At 52.6% G+C, this 17,258-nt stretch overlaps 1 protein-coding gene across 1 annotated transcript in view; it reads right to left on the bottom strand.

The window, feature by feature from the left end:
* ALOX5 (arachidonate 5-lipoxygenase) overlaps positions 1-17,258 on the bottom strand; it is a 64,477-nt gene that overhangs the window by 26,767 nt on the left and 20,452 nt on the right. Inside the window, 3 exon segments of the mRNA XM_025881007.1 lie at positions 1,740-1,912; positions 3,819-3,925; positions 14,240-14,362. Of these exon segments, the coding sequence (XP_025736792.1) occupies positions 1,740-1,912; positions 3,819-3,925; positions 14,240-14,362 (403 nt within the window).

Here is a 17,258-nt window from a genome sequence, read left to right as displayed (position 1 = left end):
TGGCTGGTGTCCCTGTCCTCTCCTTTTGGTGCAGAGGCCCCATTTCCTGGCCCTAATGACTGCTGCAGGGAACAAAGAACTGTGCTATGGGGCGCCTGGGTGCCTCGGTCGGTTAAGCGTCTGCCTTCGGCTCAGGTCATGATCCCAGGGTCCTAGGATCAAGCCCCACGTTGGGCTCCCTGCTCAGCGGGGAGCCTGCTTCTCCCTCTCCCTCTGCTGTTGCCCCTGCTTATTGCTCTCTCTCTCTGACAAGTAAAATCTTAAAAAAAAAAAAAGAATTGTGTTGTAAGAGATGGGAGGTGTGTGTGCGTAAGAGATGGGAAGTGTGTGTGTGAGAGACAGATGTGTGTGTAAGAGATGTAGGTGTAAGGGATGGTAGGTGTGTAAGAGGTGGTGTGTGTGTAAGAGATGGTAGGTGTGTGTGTAAGAGATGGGTGGTGTATGTGTAAGGGACAGGAGGTAGGCGAGTAAGAGACGGGAGGTGTGTATAAGAGATGGATGGTGTATAAGACTCTAGTCAGTGATAGCTATTAGATTATTGCTTCGTGACCAAAACCACAGCTGAGCCTCTAGACCATCACTCAGAGGAAAGGTGGCCATTGTGACAAAGACAGCCGCAACCCCAGGCCCTGGAGGTTGCAAGGACTCCCAAGCAGAAGCTGTCCCCCTACCAGAGAGCTTCGCAGTCCCTTCCCGTTCTAGGATTCTGTGGCTTTCAAGGTTGTATGATTCTCTGACTTGAAGTGTGGAACCTACAGCCACCGAATCAACGTTAATCTGGCCAGAAATAAAATCTACAAAGGAATGCTGCTGTGTGTGCACACGTGTGTATGTGCCTGTGGGCGGGGGGGCGTGCGTTGTCCTCATCAGCTGTCCATGTGACCAGGTAGTGTCCTGGGCCCAGGCAGGTCCAGGGTGAAGGGGTTGGGACCGTGTGCCCTGGGGGAGGGGATGGTCAGCTGGGCAGGCGGCCCTCTAGAGTCAGGTGGGCAGGAGGTGGGGGCTGGGAGGCTGTCCACAGGTGGCACAGACTCTAGCTGGGGCCCCAAGGCAAGCTGAGCAAACAAGACATGGTGACCAGAAACAGAAGGCCACCTAGACACCTGGCGGGCAAGGGCAGGGGCCCCTGTTGTCCTGACTCTGGTGGAAGAGGCCAACCGACTGGAGAGCAAGGGCCATCCCCGGCCCTCAGATCCCTGCAGGTGAGCCAGAGGAGGGCTGGGAGGAGGGTGAGGGCAGAAGCAGAAGACACCAACATTTCTAATTAGAAAGTTAAAAATTCCAACCATTTTCTCCCCTTTTTCCTGTGCTGCTACAAGGCTTGCTTCTTTCTCCATTTTCCTTACCTTTGCAAGGTTGGTGACAATCCAACAGCGGTGTATGTAAAGCATCTCTCACAAAGCCTGGCCCACAACTAGACTCTACTGAGAGGGAGCTCCTTCAATTAGTGATATTGATATTGAAAATACAGATATGCTCCCAGCTCTGAGCATTGAGAAATCTCACCCTCAATACCTCTTTCTACACTGGACAAGACATTTTCCATAAATGCCCAGGGACAGGAAGAGACCACTTCACTGAGGGCAGCTGATCTCATCACCAGCCTGGCAGAGGCTCCTGGAGACAGCGGCCTGAGGGCTTGCGAGCACCGGCCAGCAGAAAGTGCTTTCTGCCCTACAGAGTGTGACCTGGCCATCTGAGCTGGCCATGGCCGAAGTCACGTGACAACCAGCTCCTACCTCGACCTCCTGCTCCAAAGTGAGCTGCCGCTCCAGGCTGCACTCCACCATCTCTGTGGTCACAGGGAGCTTCTCGGGCAGCTTGGTGCAGCGCTGGATCAACACCGGGTTGCAGCCATTCAGGAACTGGTACCCAAACATGAGGTCTTCCTGCCAGTGGTTCATGACCCGCTCTAGAGGGGAGAAAATCGTGGCCTTGCCTGAGCTCTGAGTGGGGCAACCCGGGCTGCAGCCCTCCTGACCCTGGCTGAGGACCAGAGTCCCTGCTGGGTCCTGTTTCCCAGGCATTTGCCGGCCGGCTGGTCAACCACGGATTCCGCTGACTGTGCCCTACACCTTGACCCCTGGCTCAGGTCATGGCACTACCCCTGTCCTCCCTAAGCTGCCCTTGGTGGCTCAGAATGTTCCTGAAGAATTCCTTTCTCAAGAACACCACCAAAAATGGACAAATGGGATTGCATCAAACTGAAAAGCTTCTGCACAGCAAAGGGAACAGTCAACAGAGTAAAAAGACAACCTATAGAATAGAAGACATTTGCAAACCGAACATCTGATATATAAAGAACTCCTACAACTCAACAGCAAAAACAAAAAACAAAACAAAACAAAACAAACCACTAATAACCTGATCAACAAATGGGCAAAGGACTTGAACAGACAAATGGCAAGCAGGTATATGAAAAAATCCTCAATGTCACTAATCATCAGGGAAAGGCAAATGAGAACCATAATGAGATACTGCCTCACACCTGTCAGGATGGCTATTATAAAAACAAAAGACAATTGGTATTGGAGGGGATGTGGAGAAACTGGAACCCTTGTGCTCTATTGGTGGGAATGCAAATTGTGTGGCCACTATGGAAAACAGTAGGGTGGGTTCCTAAAACTAGAACTACTACATGATCCAGTGATCTCACTTCTGGGTATTTATCCCAAAGAATTTAAATCAGGATCTGGAAGAGATATCTGCACTCCCATGGTCGCTGCAGCAGAGTTCGTAACAGCCAAGGTGTGGGAACAACCTTATAAAAGGAAGGACATCCTGCAGGATGTGCCAGCATGGGAGAACGTGGAGGACATCAGGCTAAGTGAAACCAGCCAGTCACAGAGAGACAAATCCTGCACGATGCCATTGACATGTGGTATTTAACACAGTCACACTTATAAAACCAGAGTGGAATTGTGGTTGCCGGGGGCTGCAGGAGGGGAAATGCAGAGTTACTAACCAATGAGCATAAAGTTTCAGTTAAGTACGATGGGTATGTTCTAGAGATCTGCTGTACGTCATTGTGCCTCTAGGGGAAGAATGGACTCCAGTCTTTCCACCCAGGATGGAGACAGACTGAGGGAGAAGGAGGGAGAACGGGGGAGAAGGGGTGTGAAGGGGGAGATGGGGGGAGGAGGGGGAGATGGGGGGAGGAGGGGGGAGAAGGGGGAAAAGCAGGGAGTAGTGGGAGAAGGGAGATGGGGAGAAGGGGGAGAGAATAGAGAACAAAAGGGGGAGGAAGGAGGGAGAATGAAGGGAGTAGAGGGGCCTCCTGGGGAGGAGTTTGCAAAGGGAGATTTCCCCGGGTGCTTCTTTCAATACCCACCCTTCATCCATCATTCCTGTTTCCTTACCTTCGCTGTTTTTCCTTCCTGGGCCTTCCCTGGCAATGAACCTGCTATTGCAAGCCCACACCTACCGAACACATCCTAGGCCAAGGGAACCCAAGGTCACTTTTCTGTAAATGCTTAAAAAACAAGCTAAGTTCTGCTTTCACTCTGTTCAGAAGTATCATAAATGACCGATTCATGTAAACACAAATTTCTGACACTTTTGAGACTTTTGATGATGAAGTGAGCTGGAGGGTGCTTAGCCCTGAATGTCCAAGGAGGGGAAACCTCTGGGCATGAGGGTCACTGGGGAACCGCGGGGGCTCGGGCAGGGGTGCGGGCCTGGCTGATGGGGAGGCCAGGGCAGCCCAGCCCATGGAGCCAGCTGCCATGCTGAAGCAGGGGTGGGGCAGCCCTTTCCAAGTCCCAGGCAAGTCTCTCCAGCCCCACGAGAGACCCCAAGAAAGGGGTCAGCACACTCACCAGAAATAGTGTTGCTGATCTTGACGAAGATTTTCTCAAAATCGGCGAAGTCGCTCCAGGAAGACTGGAACATGTGCATGAAGCGGTTGATGAACAGGTTCTCCATCCTGCAGACCAGGAGACAGCGTCCCCACTCGCACTCGCTCTCACCTTGCCCCCCTCGGCACAGCCGCTTCACACTGCGGCCTCCTGGGTGGCAAGGAACAGAAGGAACCGAACCCAGAGCCGCTCTGAGGGGGCAGCTGACTGGCCTGGTGGAACCAGGACAGAAACCAGCACCGATGCCCATGCTCGCCTAACTGCATCTCCCCTGGGAAGGAAACGGGCCACTGCCCTCGAGAACAGTCCACAGTGCCTCCAATCCCCTCCACGCCCGCTTTCGTCCACGCCTTCATTCATTCAGCACACTTTTGCTGCCCCCAATGCCCAGGGCGCCCTAGTTCCTATGCAGCTACTCTAGCGCTAGTCTCCGGGAGTTTTAGGGGATGAGTGGTTTGATTGAGTTGATCCCTTATTTACTTTCTAACTCTGGCTCTGTGCCTGGTGCTGAGGGAGATAGTTTTCCAAATGCTCATTACACAGGATAGCAAAATAAGCCAGGACAGGAGCTTCATAAAATGCAGCTTGCAGGCACTCAAGAGTGAGATCTGAGCGGTCCGAGCGATCCCAGGGGCTTGCTGGAGGAGGGAACTGTGGGACGGGTCTGGGAAAGGTCAAAGGGAGTGAGAGAGGTATCCCAGACTTCCCTACTAACTCAAGCCAGGCACGGGACAGAGGTTAGGGAACTCTGGCCAGTGCTCATGTGACACACTCTGCCTCGGTTTCTCTCTCTGGCACCCCCCCCAGCTGAGGGTGCCTACCAGGCAGCTATCCTGTCTCCTTCCCACCGCCCACTCCTCCAGACTTGAAGCCTCCCACCTCTACTGCCTTTCATACATCCTTACTCTGTTCCCTCTGCCTGGAATGCTCTCTGCCCCTTTCTCCTCCTCCTGAGCCTACGGGGCGAGTGTATCTGGAGGGCTTGCCTCAAGGACCCCGACTCCCGCTTTGATCTCAGGGAAGCTGCCCCTTCCCCAGCCCAGGCTGCCCCATGATGTGGTCTCAGCAGTGCTGACGGCAGATTAAGTACCTAGCCCTGCGTGTGAGCCCCTCCTCAGCCTGCGGCTCCAGGAGGGCGAGGGGGTGTCTGCACTGCCGCACGCCAAGCCGGGGCCTCCAGGGGCTCCAGGGCCTCCAGGGGCTCCAGCAGCACTAGCACCAAACACTGACTGAGAGGGACAGTGCACATACCCGGGCAGGGGACCCCCTTCCCGTGCCCCACCTCCCGGGCGTGACCAGCGGAGCCAACCCCTCCCAGAAGCAGCAGCCCTAACCTGGGCAGGCCCTGGCGCTCTCCTTGGACTCACTCCTTGGCGGGGAGCGGGTGGGAGGGGAGGGGAGAGGTGCTGGCTGGGGCCAGAGCACTGTTGCAGGAAGGTGTGGGAGTTCCAAAGCCCCCTCACACCTTTCCCAGCAGCATCAGAGGACTGAGGCTCGGGTGTTTTGTCCAGGGCGACCCTGGCTGATGGGGACAGATGGCTGTCTTATCCCCGGAGAGCTGCCTGGGAGCATGCATGAGGGCAGCAAGTCCGAGTGACTGAACATAGGAAAGGCATGTGAGGCAGACCACGACACACCTTTATGACTTCCCTTCAGATCCCCCCCCTCCCCACACCGCCCCTCAGTCTAGCAAATGCTTCTCCTCTGCACCTGCCTCCCTGGGACCCCCCAGGAGACCACACTGCCTGGGAGTGGGTCCAGGAGCCACAAGGCTGGTCACCTCTATGGGCCTCGCCTTCTCCTCCAAGAGTCGGGTGACTCAGCTGCCTGCCGGTTACTGAGGGGCTGTGGTGCCAGGAAGGTGCTGGGCGCAGCCTGGGCCATGTGGTGCACACAGCAGGCGCTCAGTGCCTCGGGGCTGGAGAATGATGCTGGACTTGCCCTCTAGGCCGGGCTGGTCTCTTCAACACTTTATCCTCGCCCCTCCCCAGGAAGGAGGAGCTTTTACACACGCACTTGGTTTTCTGTTGGTGGTTTTTTGGGTTTTTTTCCCACACACGCTTATTTTGCACACATGCTTTGGTGTCTCACCAGGGCTAGGCAGGCCCCCTGGCTAAGGGGCTGTCGGCATCGCTCCGCCTTCCTCAGCCAGCACCCCTGTCCTCCTGCACCTCCCTTGTCCGCTGAGCCTCCTGGGGCAGAAACCAGTGTTAAACTAGAGGAGTAAACCGCACTGTGCCCTCCACTGTCACGCCGGGTGTGGAAAAGGATGCATTTCTGGGAGAGGAGAGGCCTTCCCAGGTCTCTGCAGGCCCGCCAGCCCCAGCACAGCCCCGTGCCACATGGAGCCCCAGAGAGAGGTCCCAAAACCCAAGGGACCTTGTGGGGAGCTGGGAGTGAGTCATAGCCCTTGGCTCATGGTCTACCCAGCTGGGTCTCTCTGACTTTGAAACAAAAGGCTGGCACTGAACGTGGGGTGGGGTGGCACCCAGAGGAAGCCACAGATTCAGGAAGACGTGGAATTAGGAGGAAAACATTTGCATGTCATCCTGAGGCAAAATATTTCTACATGCTTACAGACACCTGGATTATCGGGACTTCGAAGATCTGTTATTGCACAAAGAGGAACCTGCAGCCCAAAGAGGGCATCTGGCTCATTCAAGGTCACACAGCCAAGGTCAACATGCACTGGGGTGTTTGTTCGCCCTGTGCCAGGAGAGGGGGAGCTCTTGTTTCCTCTGCTTCCCCTGCCCCTTTCCTTCTAGCAGCTTCTCCATTTTTGCACCTCACAGTTTTGCTGTTGGGAGTGGGGGGCAACGCTCACTGAGGAGAGCTGGCCTCATTCCAGGCAGAGCAGGTGGCTCTGAGATAAGATACAAGATTCTTCTTATCTGAGAAGAGATAAGTCACCGGAATTACTCAGAAGTGCCACGGAAGCTGAATTGCCCAACGATGGAGGTTCAATGGGGAAGGTCTCTCTGGTGACCTCAGCCACAAGTGTGTTTTCCAGAGCAGGACTGTGTTTAACCATGGACCGAGTGGCACGCTATGGCGTGGGCTGTGGGGACCAGGCTAGCTGGGCCCTGGTTCTGTGGGTTCTCTCTATCAGGAACTGTCCACGTAGAGCGGGCTGCCAGGCACTTGGGTGTCCCTTCCCCATCAGACCTCTAGGGGGCTGGACCCCGGGGGTCTTGGAACCCCCGACCCAAGTGCTGGGGTAGGGACACAAGTCTGGACGGGGCTGGGAGTCCCTGAGAGATGGCAGCTGTGATGGTGCTGCTCAGCACAGGGTGGTAAAGGCCTGGCCTAAGATCCCAGCCCCATCGCTTCCCAGCCACATGGCCTTAGGCAAGTCCCTAATCTTACGGTGTCTCAGTTTTCTCACCTGTGAAATGGGCACAATGACTGTCCCTGCCTCACGGGGCTGACCTCATGTATAGAAAACCCTAGTTCATGAAGAGTTCAACAAACATTAGCAAGTAGTGCCCTAATTGTCACTCACTGTTAATACTAAGGTCTGCAGCCTTAAGCGCTGGCATTCTGGGGGACCAGCAGACAGGTTCAAAATCCTGTCGGCAGCACAGCACTTTCCCCTCTTCCTTCCCCTGGGTCTTCTCGTCTAATTCGCTCATCTTTTTCTTCCTTCACACCCAATTCATGGAGGAATCTTCACGTACTTACTCTTCTTTACTTCTTGTCCCCTTTGCCCCCGAAAAGTGCTCTCCTCCAGGGCACTGGTGACGTCCTAGGGGCTGCATCCGAAGGGCCCGGCAGTTAGCCCTAAGCTTTCTCGATCTCTCTCTAGTGCATCTGACAACCAACTCCTTCCTTCTTGACACCAAAATGCCGAGCCTCTCGGGCCACCAGAGTCCTGCTTCCCCACCCCCTGCCAGGTAAAGGCTGGGCTCCTTGCCCACCTTCCTGCCTTGGTAGCCTCAGCCCCACTTCCCCACACAGGCCCTCTACTCTGGCCCCCCTGGCTCACCAGAATTCTTACTGCCTAAAATGCCATCCCCTCCACCCCTCCAAGCAGCATGGTAAACTCCTACTCATCCTCCAAAACCCAGCTTGGGCGTCTTCTCTCTTGGAAAGCATTTTTCTGATGCTGGTCCCCCAGAGTTACTTCCTCTTCTGCCTCAAGTTTCCCCAGCATTCCTTTCCTAAGGAAGAGTTCCTACATGCTGTTGTGATAAGCTATCCCTGACTTGGTTCCCATTAGACTGTGAGCTTCTTGGAGCTGGGACCAAAAGGCCACTTTTGATTCATCTCGGGCCCTACCCCCCAGGAGCTCTACAGTAAACATTTTAAAGGAGGGGCAGCGGTAGTTCCTCCGGCCCTGCTCACATGGGGGTAGAGGAAGCCCGGGGAGCTAGCAAGTGGGTGGGGACAGTACCTGAGGAGGCGGCTCCCCAGCTGGGCTCCTTCCTTGGGCTGAAGTCCTCCCAAGCACCCAGAATGGAGATATTAGAGGGAACTCACCGGGGGGGGGGGCATTACATACATGAGTTCACAGAAATCTCGTAACAATTCCAGTAGCTAGGTATCATCAGCCTCATATCAGAGGGAGGAAACTAAGGGTCATGACACTGAAATGACTCTCCCAAGAGGACACAGGTAGAGTTTGAATCAACCCTAACCGCCGGGCTCTAAAGAAGGCAGCCCTTTGCTTTTAAAGGGTAATGAATCCTGGGTTGATAGTTGTTGCTATAATTTTAAGAGATTAATAGAATTTTTCTCCAGGAAAGCAAAGTACAACCTCACTACTCTGAGTCTGGTCCAGGGACCAGCGGCACCAGCATCACACGGGGGCTTGCTGGGAATGCACACTCGATCCCCACTCAGACCCACTGATCAGAACCTGTGTCTACCAACGTCCCACGTGGATCCATGTGCACATGAATGCTTGAGAGACGCTGTCTGGACCCCTGCTCCCTCTCCAGGCAGCCTGGCTGCCTGTCCTTACTGCCCTGAGCAAGGGGGGCCTGCTGCAACTGCCCAGTGTCCTGGAGGAGCCCGGCTGCCCTAGAACCAGCCTTGCGGAAAGAGCCGCATTCAGCTAAAACTGCGCCTTCCTTCACTGAGTTTGTTCCACTGTAGGAATCGGCATTTTATTTTTCTAGTCCCAGGCCAGGCTTGAGGTAGGTGTGGGGAGGGGCACAGGAAAAGAAAAGGCAAGGACTGCTAGTACCTAGAGCAGTTTGGGGGTCCAGGCCCCCAGCAGGCGCTCCATTAATGCAGCTGAGCTAAAGTGAAGAGCAGAGAAGGACACCAAGAAGGGGAGAAGGTTCTCCCTCCTGTCCCTGCAGGGACACCTGCTCTGGGGGGCCTCCAGCCCACAAAGGCAAGCCAGTCTAAGGAGTTGGGAGGGCACAGGCACATTAAGCCGATTTCTTTAGGCCAGGATTTCTCAAGCCTTACAGCCCTGGAGAGCAGGGGTCCTCTCTGTGGTCCCCAGGCCAGCAGCAGCTGCACCCCCGGGGCGGGGGGGGCTTGTTAAAAATGCAGATTCTCAGGTCCTGCCTCAGACCTCCTGAATCAGGAACTCTGGGGGTGGGTCCAGAAATCCTGATTTTTAACAAGCCCTCCAGGGGATTCTGATGCAAGTTATAGTGTGAGACCCACCGCTGAAGAGGTTGCAATATAATTTGACTACCGACCAAGCCCCTTTTTTTTTTAGGGAAACCAGACTTTATGCTTTGTATTATGTCTTCTTTCATGACCCATTTTTAACCGCACAAAAAATGCTACTTTAGCAAATATAATTAAAATTTCCCAGGTCTGTCTAACTTTTAGGTGGGAATCTCCCCTCTACATTTTTATAACATATTTATCTCCCAGTAGGACATAGCTCTGTCTCACAAAATTCAATAGAGGTAAACAGGGTTGATATATAGACATCAGTTAGAAGGAGGAGGAGATGGTTTTTAAAATTTCCAAGAAGACCAGGGGCTTTTGGGTAGCATTTGTGGAGCTACGGGGGAGAACACTATTTTCTGTGAGTGCTTTGGTGACGTGGAGCCAACTTGTGTCCGAGCTGGGGTGGCAATAAGAGGGCGTGGGGACTTCTTCCTGCACGGAACTCATGGCTCTGGTTTCCGGAGAAATGAAAGGCCCAGCCCTGGGCCTCACCACGCCACTTGCTCCGCCCTCCTCCGCTGGAACTCTGCCCCATCCACTGTCATCCCCTCTCTCTCCCCTCGAGGCCCTGGCTCTTCTTCATCTCAGACGCCTGAGCCTTCCTTCTCTTCACCACCGACTCCCTTCAAGGAGCTGCCACACATGGGATTTTGTCTGACCTCCGCCCTGCAGCAGGGACCTCTCCGGGGGGCTGGGAGCAGCGGGTCACAGGGGCCACGGCTGACAGGCCGCGCTAGCCCTCTCGCTCCTCCCCGGCACACAGCGTCTGGCCCTTGGCCCTGAGCCTTCAGGGCACCACCAGAGGCTGCCCGGGGCTCTCAGCCTCCGCAACGCCCCCGAGCTGGACTCACCTCCCCCACTTCTTCCCCAGCTTCCCTTTGTAAGGGTCACTCCATTTTCCTGACCAGTGGGACGCACAGGTCAAGAATGCCTGGGGGTCTCCTGTCAGTCTCTCCCCATTTTGACCTGAATTCCAACCAGACCCCAGGTCCATCCACACCACACCCCGCCTTTCTCCTTACTCCTCAGTCAGCCCCTTCGCCACCTCTAGGCTCTCCCGTCTGATCCCTGAAGGCTGCCAAGCCAAGCGTCTGCAATGCAGCAATGATCTCTCTCACAGCTTCCCGTTTGTCAGTGAACCCTGCAAATCCCGGCCGGGAGCAGCCCGTGCAGGTTGTGGTAGCACTTCTGAGGCTGCCCTCCCAGGAAGCCATCTGTGGTTACAGTGAGGTTAAATATCCCATCTCCCACCCAGGGATTCCCAAAGGATTCCCTGTGACCTCAGGGAGAAGGATGCCCCTTCAGGGAGCAGCCTCCACCTGATCTCATCTGATGGGAAATGCACAGCGGGTGGGGGTCCGAGCACCTTGGTCTTGGCGCGAGGCTGGTCACCTCCTCTGGAACTCAGGCTCATTTCTGCACTTTCAACCTTACTAGGAAGGAAGCTCTCTTTCTCAGTTTCCTTTAAAGGGACATTCCCTTATCAACCCATCAACTGCCTGCAATCAAGCTCTAGTCTGCAAACAGCGAGTGGTAAGTAAACACACAAGCTGTTCCTCCTTTGATGCCACGAGGAAATGTTACAACCCACTTGGTTCTGTGAGCAGGCCCAGCCACAGCTGAAGAGAAGTCAGCTTCCCTAAGATCACCTTCCACTGGCCCAGAGGCCCCTCCCATGTGCTCCTCTCATCTCCTCGGGGTAGGGGGTGCTTTGAGCCATCTCCCTGAGGTCCAGTCCCCTTAATTCAGGCTGCACCCTCCTCAAATGCAGAGAGCACATCTCCCATTTTCTTCTTAGAACCTCATGGTCCTCAGCCCGCAGAGGCAGGGCTTAGCTGACTTGCTGAGCTGTGCTGGACCAGGAAGGGCTGAGGGCCCATCTCAAGATTTCTATGCTATGTTCCTGCCAAATAGTCCATAGCTCAAGGGACCAAGTTACATGGCAGATGTGAAGAAAGAAGGGTTGCGATGTCATTGGAGAAATGGTGGCCTGTGTGGCCAGTACTGGGGAGCACAAGGCCTCACTCAGACCCCGGAGCTTCTAGGAGCTTCTGGGAGAAGGGTCACCTCATCTAGGTCCTCAAAAATAATGAGTTGGAAAGAAGGAAAGAATTGTATCCGAGGTGGAGGGAATGGCACGTGCAAAGACAAAGAGCATGAAGATGCCTTGCTAACTAGTTCTGGACGCACATGGCTGGAATGTCCTGTGTATCTGGGGGCAAAAGGGAAGGCAGGGGAGCAGGGCAGAGATGTGCAGGCTCTCGTCTGTAGCTGGGGTAATCACTGAAGGATTTTAGAGGGGGGAGTAAAAGAATTGTGTTTGCCTTTGTAGAAGGAGCCTCCAACAAACTATATGTGCACTTGAGAATGAACTTCCAATTGCTGTGTTGGATGGATCCTGGGGAAGCAGGTGGAAGGGTATTCCTGAATGTCCCAGGGAGAGATGACAGAGCTGGGAGGGAAGGACATACATCCTGAGACCCCAGGGGGAAGACAGGACCCCACAGGCAACTGGGTGGAGGATGAGGCCAAGGGAGGCATGGAGGCCAGTGGTTTCAGTCCTGACTGCACACTGGAATCCCCCAGGGGACTCTGAGAACATACACAGAAATGGCCTTGCCGATGCCGGGTGGACAGCCTGGGCGGGGCGGGGAGGGGGGCGGCGGCGAGGCCGCATGGACAGTACTGTGAGACGCACAGCTAAGACGCTGTTGGCCATGAAGGGGGTCTACGGGAGAAGAACGGTGACCGTGCGTGCGTGTGCGCGTGCGTGCGTGCGTGCGTGCATGTGAGAGAGAGGGAGAGAGGATGAGAGACAGAGTGCATGTGGGTGTGTGAAGAGAGGGCCCACGAGGTGATAACAAAGGCCCCTGAGAGATCAGCTCCATCATACTCCATTCCTTGTGAGAGAGTTAACTGAGCACCTATTCTGTGGCGGCTGCTGTGTAGGCTCCTGAGATACAGACACGACAATTAATTGCAGGAACACTGAGCAACATAAGAAAGGCACAGCGTGGCCTTCACTCCACCATCCAGCCATCCACATATTCCTCTACCAGCCCTCCACCCAAAACCCACCCATCCATCCATCCCTCTGCTATCCGTCTATCTACCATCTACCCATCCATCCATTATCCACTAAACCTCCACCATCCATCCCTTGGCCATTACTAAGCAGAGGTGGCACTATTCCCCAAAGCAGTCTCATCTCCTCTGACCTTGCTGCTCTCCATCCTTATCATCTTCTCTTCAGACTGCCCCTCTCACAACGGCCTTCTTTTCTGCTCAGACCATCCTAGTCAGGGCTCTGCCCTAAAAGCCACATGCCTTTGGGAATCCCTGGGTGGGAAATGAGATATTTAATTGCCCTGGTGTTTCCAGGGAGCCAGATGTTGGGTACTACAGTGCCTTACTAGCCCAGATGTTTGGTTTTAGTTTTTCTCTCTAGTTGATCCCAATTGTAGCAGGGAAAAAAAATTCCCAGCTTTGGACCCAGTAAATCTGAATTCAAATTCTGGTTTTGCCAATTTCTGCCTAAATGACCTTAGACAAATTCTTAGACAAAACCCACAGACCTGGGTCTGGTGGAATGTCAGCTTATATACCTGATTGTAGTAGAAAATACCCACACTTATGAGCCTGACATTCAGCAGAGGCTTGATAAGTGTTAGGTCGTTACCACCTCCTCCCCCCCAGGTAGATGCAGCCTGAGAGAGACAAACGCACATGGTCTTTTCGATTTGAGGGGATTCCATATGGAGGCTGTTGTGAGGCTCTGTGTGTGTGTGTGTGTGTGTGTGTGTGTGTGTGTGTGTGTGTGTAGAATTCTTCCCAAATGTGCAAAGGAGGAAGAAGACCTTGGCACAGGCCCAAGTGTGTCCGACCCGATGAAGGGCCCTTCTTGAGGGGAGTAGCTATGCACTAAGCAAATGTTGCCCTCGAAGCCGACTGGGTTAGTGGCTCTCCACCCATCTGCCTCCTGGATATGCCTGTCCGAGACCAGGGCCCCACCCCGGAGACTGTCCTCCTAGCTGTGGGGTTGGCCTGGCACTAGGAGATGCTGAAGCTCCTCAGGTCCATCTAAGACTCAGTCAGGTGGCAGAACCACGGATGTAGAGTTTTCTAGATGTGTATGATTGTGAGAACTCCCTAGTGTCAAGGCGCAGCTCAAAGGCTCCCCCACTGGCCCTGGGATGGTGCTGGGGCTCCGTGTTTCACGAACACCCAAGGAGTCTCAGTAGAAGCCTTGTGGGAATTCAATCACAAAGAAGGAGCACAGAACTCAGATCTCTGCCATTTATCAGTAGGGGCCATTGGACAAGGTATGTGACCTCCTTATTCCTCAGATTCTCCAACGGCAAGGTGAGGAAAATAACTGTGCCTGCCTCACGGGGTTGCTGTGACAGACAACCAGGGGATGGGTGTCTACCCTTGAATTGGCCCTGGGGGGATGAGACGTGGGTGGCAATGGGATACTTCAAGTAAAGACCTCGACTCTGGGCTGACAACAGAGTTGTTTGGTGTCTGGAGTCATCCAGGTTGTAACTCGGTTTAGATAGAGGCCACCCTGTGGTTGTGCACTGAGGATCCAGCATGGCCAAGATATAGTCAAATGATGTAGGAAGAAGTGCCCAGCTGAGCTGCTCCCCAGCCCAAAGCCTCCACAAAGAAAGGAGTGAGGGTCCCACTCGCGGCCCCGGCCCCTGGAGGGGCTGCCCAGCATCCTTAGGTTCTTGGAAACTCACGCTCTAGAGTAGTTCAGAACGAAGTCCACGCCCTTCTCACTATCAAACTGGATGTCTCGGGGTAAATCCTTGTGACATTTGGCATCAATACTCAAAGGGAAGCCAGGGTTCCACTCCATCCACCTGAGCACGAATAAGAAGAAAACTGCATCAAATGCCTGGCCTTTGGGTTGGCCCCCTCAGACTAACGGCTGCCCTCGCGTTCTGAGGACGTGTCTTCCATCAGCTGAGTGTGCATCCTGCGAGGTAGTGGGACCCCTCCTGGGGGCTGGCGGTAGCCTGCTTTGCTGAGCCCTGAGCATCACAGTAGGACGTCCGGGGTCTCCTGAACCTGAGACTGGGCTCACGGCAGAGGAGTAGTGAATGGTAAGTGTGAGCCAGGGCATAAAAAGAGGTTGAAAGGAAGCATCAGAAGACCTCACTGATCTGGTGGGATGCTCAACCACCATCTACCCCCCTGGCATAGAGAGTCACCGGAGGTAGAAGTGGGTGAGGCCCCCACACTTCCAGGCTGGCCTGGACAGCCAATAGCCCTCCAGCTCAGCCAACACACCCCTGAACCATGTGTGGTGGCTGGGAAATGGGGACGGCGGTCATGCCTTCCCAGTAGGGTGCCCAGGGCAGCAGGGTGGTTGGATGTGGGGCCACAGGTCCAGACGCTGCCAGGGGCAGGCTTAGTGACTGTTATATAACAATCAAAGACAGGCCATGCATGCTATCCAGCCCAAATTTTCAGATCATGGTGTCTTTGAAACTTATCCTGCAGCATAGGGCATTTACATTGTTTTTTAAATTTTACTTTTTTTAAAAGACTTATTTTAGAGAGAGAGAGAGAGCGTGCATGTGCTTGTGAGCATGGGGTGGGAGGGGCAGAGGGAGAGAGAGAAACTCAAGCAGACTCCCCACTGAGCACAGAGTCCTACGTGGGGCTTGATCCCACCACCCTGAGATCATGGCCTGAGCTGAAATCAAGGGTCAGATGCTTAACTGACTGAGGTACCATGTGCCCCTTAAATTTTTTACTTTTTCTTTTCTTTGCTTACCGCAAAACCGAAACTAACCAAAACTGTTCATTTAGCTCAGAGAGAATGATCTTGTATTTGTTTAAAAACCAAAACTTACATTCTGGGTTAACAGCTTTTCCATTTGTATTCCTAATTCTCTTTTATTAAAATCTCTCTTATGACAGGAAAGTAAAGCACTGAGAGTTGAGGTCATGAAAAAGTCTGGAGTCCCTTTAATATCATCTTGTCCTTTTACTGTCACAAAAATCCCCATGGTTTTTTGTGCCGTCCTGTTGGCCAGTAAGACCCCCATTAGGACCACCAGAGGTGAACAGGAACTGGGTACGATCAGTCAGAGCAGATGCATTTTGAAAAGCATTTTCTGTTGTGCAGCACTGTCATTTCTCATTGTTGGTTTACGTATACTATTCCATTTTCCTGGACTTTAAGGAAATCTTCTATATTTGTTATATTTGTATTAACACCACTGTTGGTATGTTAACAGGATAAAATGTAGACAAGTGTACAATGTCAACTAATCTACTGATTTCCCCCCCTTTTTTTAGAAAATAATTCATTTCCTTGGAACTCCCCACTTCCCACTGCTGTTCCCCCCACCTCCTGAGGATGGCAGCACTGATGGATGGAAGTGCCCCACCTAGGGTGCTCGGGAGACTAAGGCCTCTCAGTGCATGGGAACAGTACAATTTGTAAGCTCACCACCACACACCCGTGTCCCTCCCACTGCAGGCCACTGCTGCCTGAGACACCTGACAGGCTGACCTGCACGGGGGCCAAAGGCCTTTGTGCCCATGGATAAATAGGCAAAGAAAAAAAAAAATCACACTCCACTGAGGAAGACCACGTTGAACAGCCAGGCAGAAGGAAGGAAGAAGCAAAAAGACATTTAATATCTTTAAAAAAAAGGAGGAGTGTTAAAGAGACTTAAGTAGAATGTTAAAAGACTTTCTCCAACAACAAAACATGATTTCTGAATTGAAAATTCAATAGAGAAATGGGAAAACAGTCACTGTGAGATCTAATTTGTCTCCTGGACAAAATTCGTCCATTCAATAACTAATTACCGAGAACCTGTCATGGGCCAGGCGCTGCTCTGTGCAAAATGGAAGAAAATGTAACACAAATACAGAGCAAAACCACAAAGAAAGGGAAACCACAATGGGGATTAAGGAGTGTACTCGTTGTGATGAGCACTGGGTGTTGTATGGAAATGTTGAATATTGTACACCTGAAACTAATAGACACTGTATGTTAATTACCTAGGATTAAAATAAAAACTTAAAGAAAAAAGAAAACACAGGAGACATGAAAGGCAGATATAGAAGATTTAACATGCAGAGACTAAGAGGTCCAAAAGGAGAGAGGAATATATGGAGAAGTAAAAATCAAGAAATAAGAGAAAAACTTTCTTAAGTTGAAAAGACCTCAATTTTCTGAGTAAGTCCTAGGCAGGAAAGAAAAGGAAAAAGGGCATATATAGATATATATTGCCAAAGACAGAGAAGACTGTGTGTGTGTGTGTGTGTGTGTGTGTGTTGGGGGATGGGGGAGAAAGAGGGAGGGAGGGAAGTGGGGCGAGGGGGAGGAGGAAGGAAGGGAAGGAGCCGGGGAGGCAGCAGGGGAGAGAGAGAAGAGAAATGCTCTCACAAGCTCACAAGTTTCTGGGAAAAGAAAAATAATCAAGTTATTAGGTTTCTCATTTTACACTGAAAATGGGGAAACAGTGTGAAGTGTTTACAGACTTCTTTTTAGGTCATTATCTAAGCCTCTTATGTCAAGTAATTGGTGAGGGCAGGAGAATTTTTGGGGGGTGGAGACAAGCACCGACTCAGATATTATATTTCCCCCAAAATTCTTCTGAGGAAATTAACTGAACAAGTTCAGCCAAACAATTAGAATGAACCAAGAAGTTCTGAAATATAGTAGAGTATTCATCAGAAAACAATAGCAAGTATAATTTTAAATAAACAAAAATATCAAAGGCATTTTCTCAA

The sequence above is a fragment of the Callorhinus ursinus genome, unplaced genomic scaffold (genome assembly GCF_003265705.2).
Source record: "Callorhinus ursinus isolate GAN/ISIS: 27379988/994484 unplaced genomic scaffold, GSC_fseal_2.0 scaffold20, whole genome shotgun sequence".
NCBI lineage: Eukaryota > Metazoa > Chordata > Mammalia > Carnivora > Otariidae > Callorhinus > Callorhinus ursinus.
The sequence above is the reverse complement of the archived record's forward strand: the minus strand, read 5'-3'. Positions and strand labels throughout refer to the sequence as shown.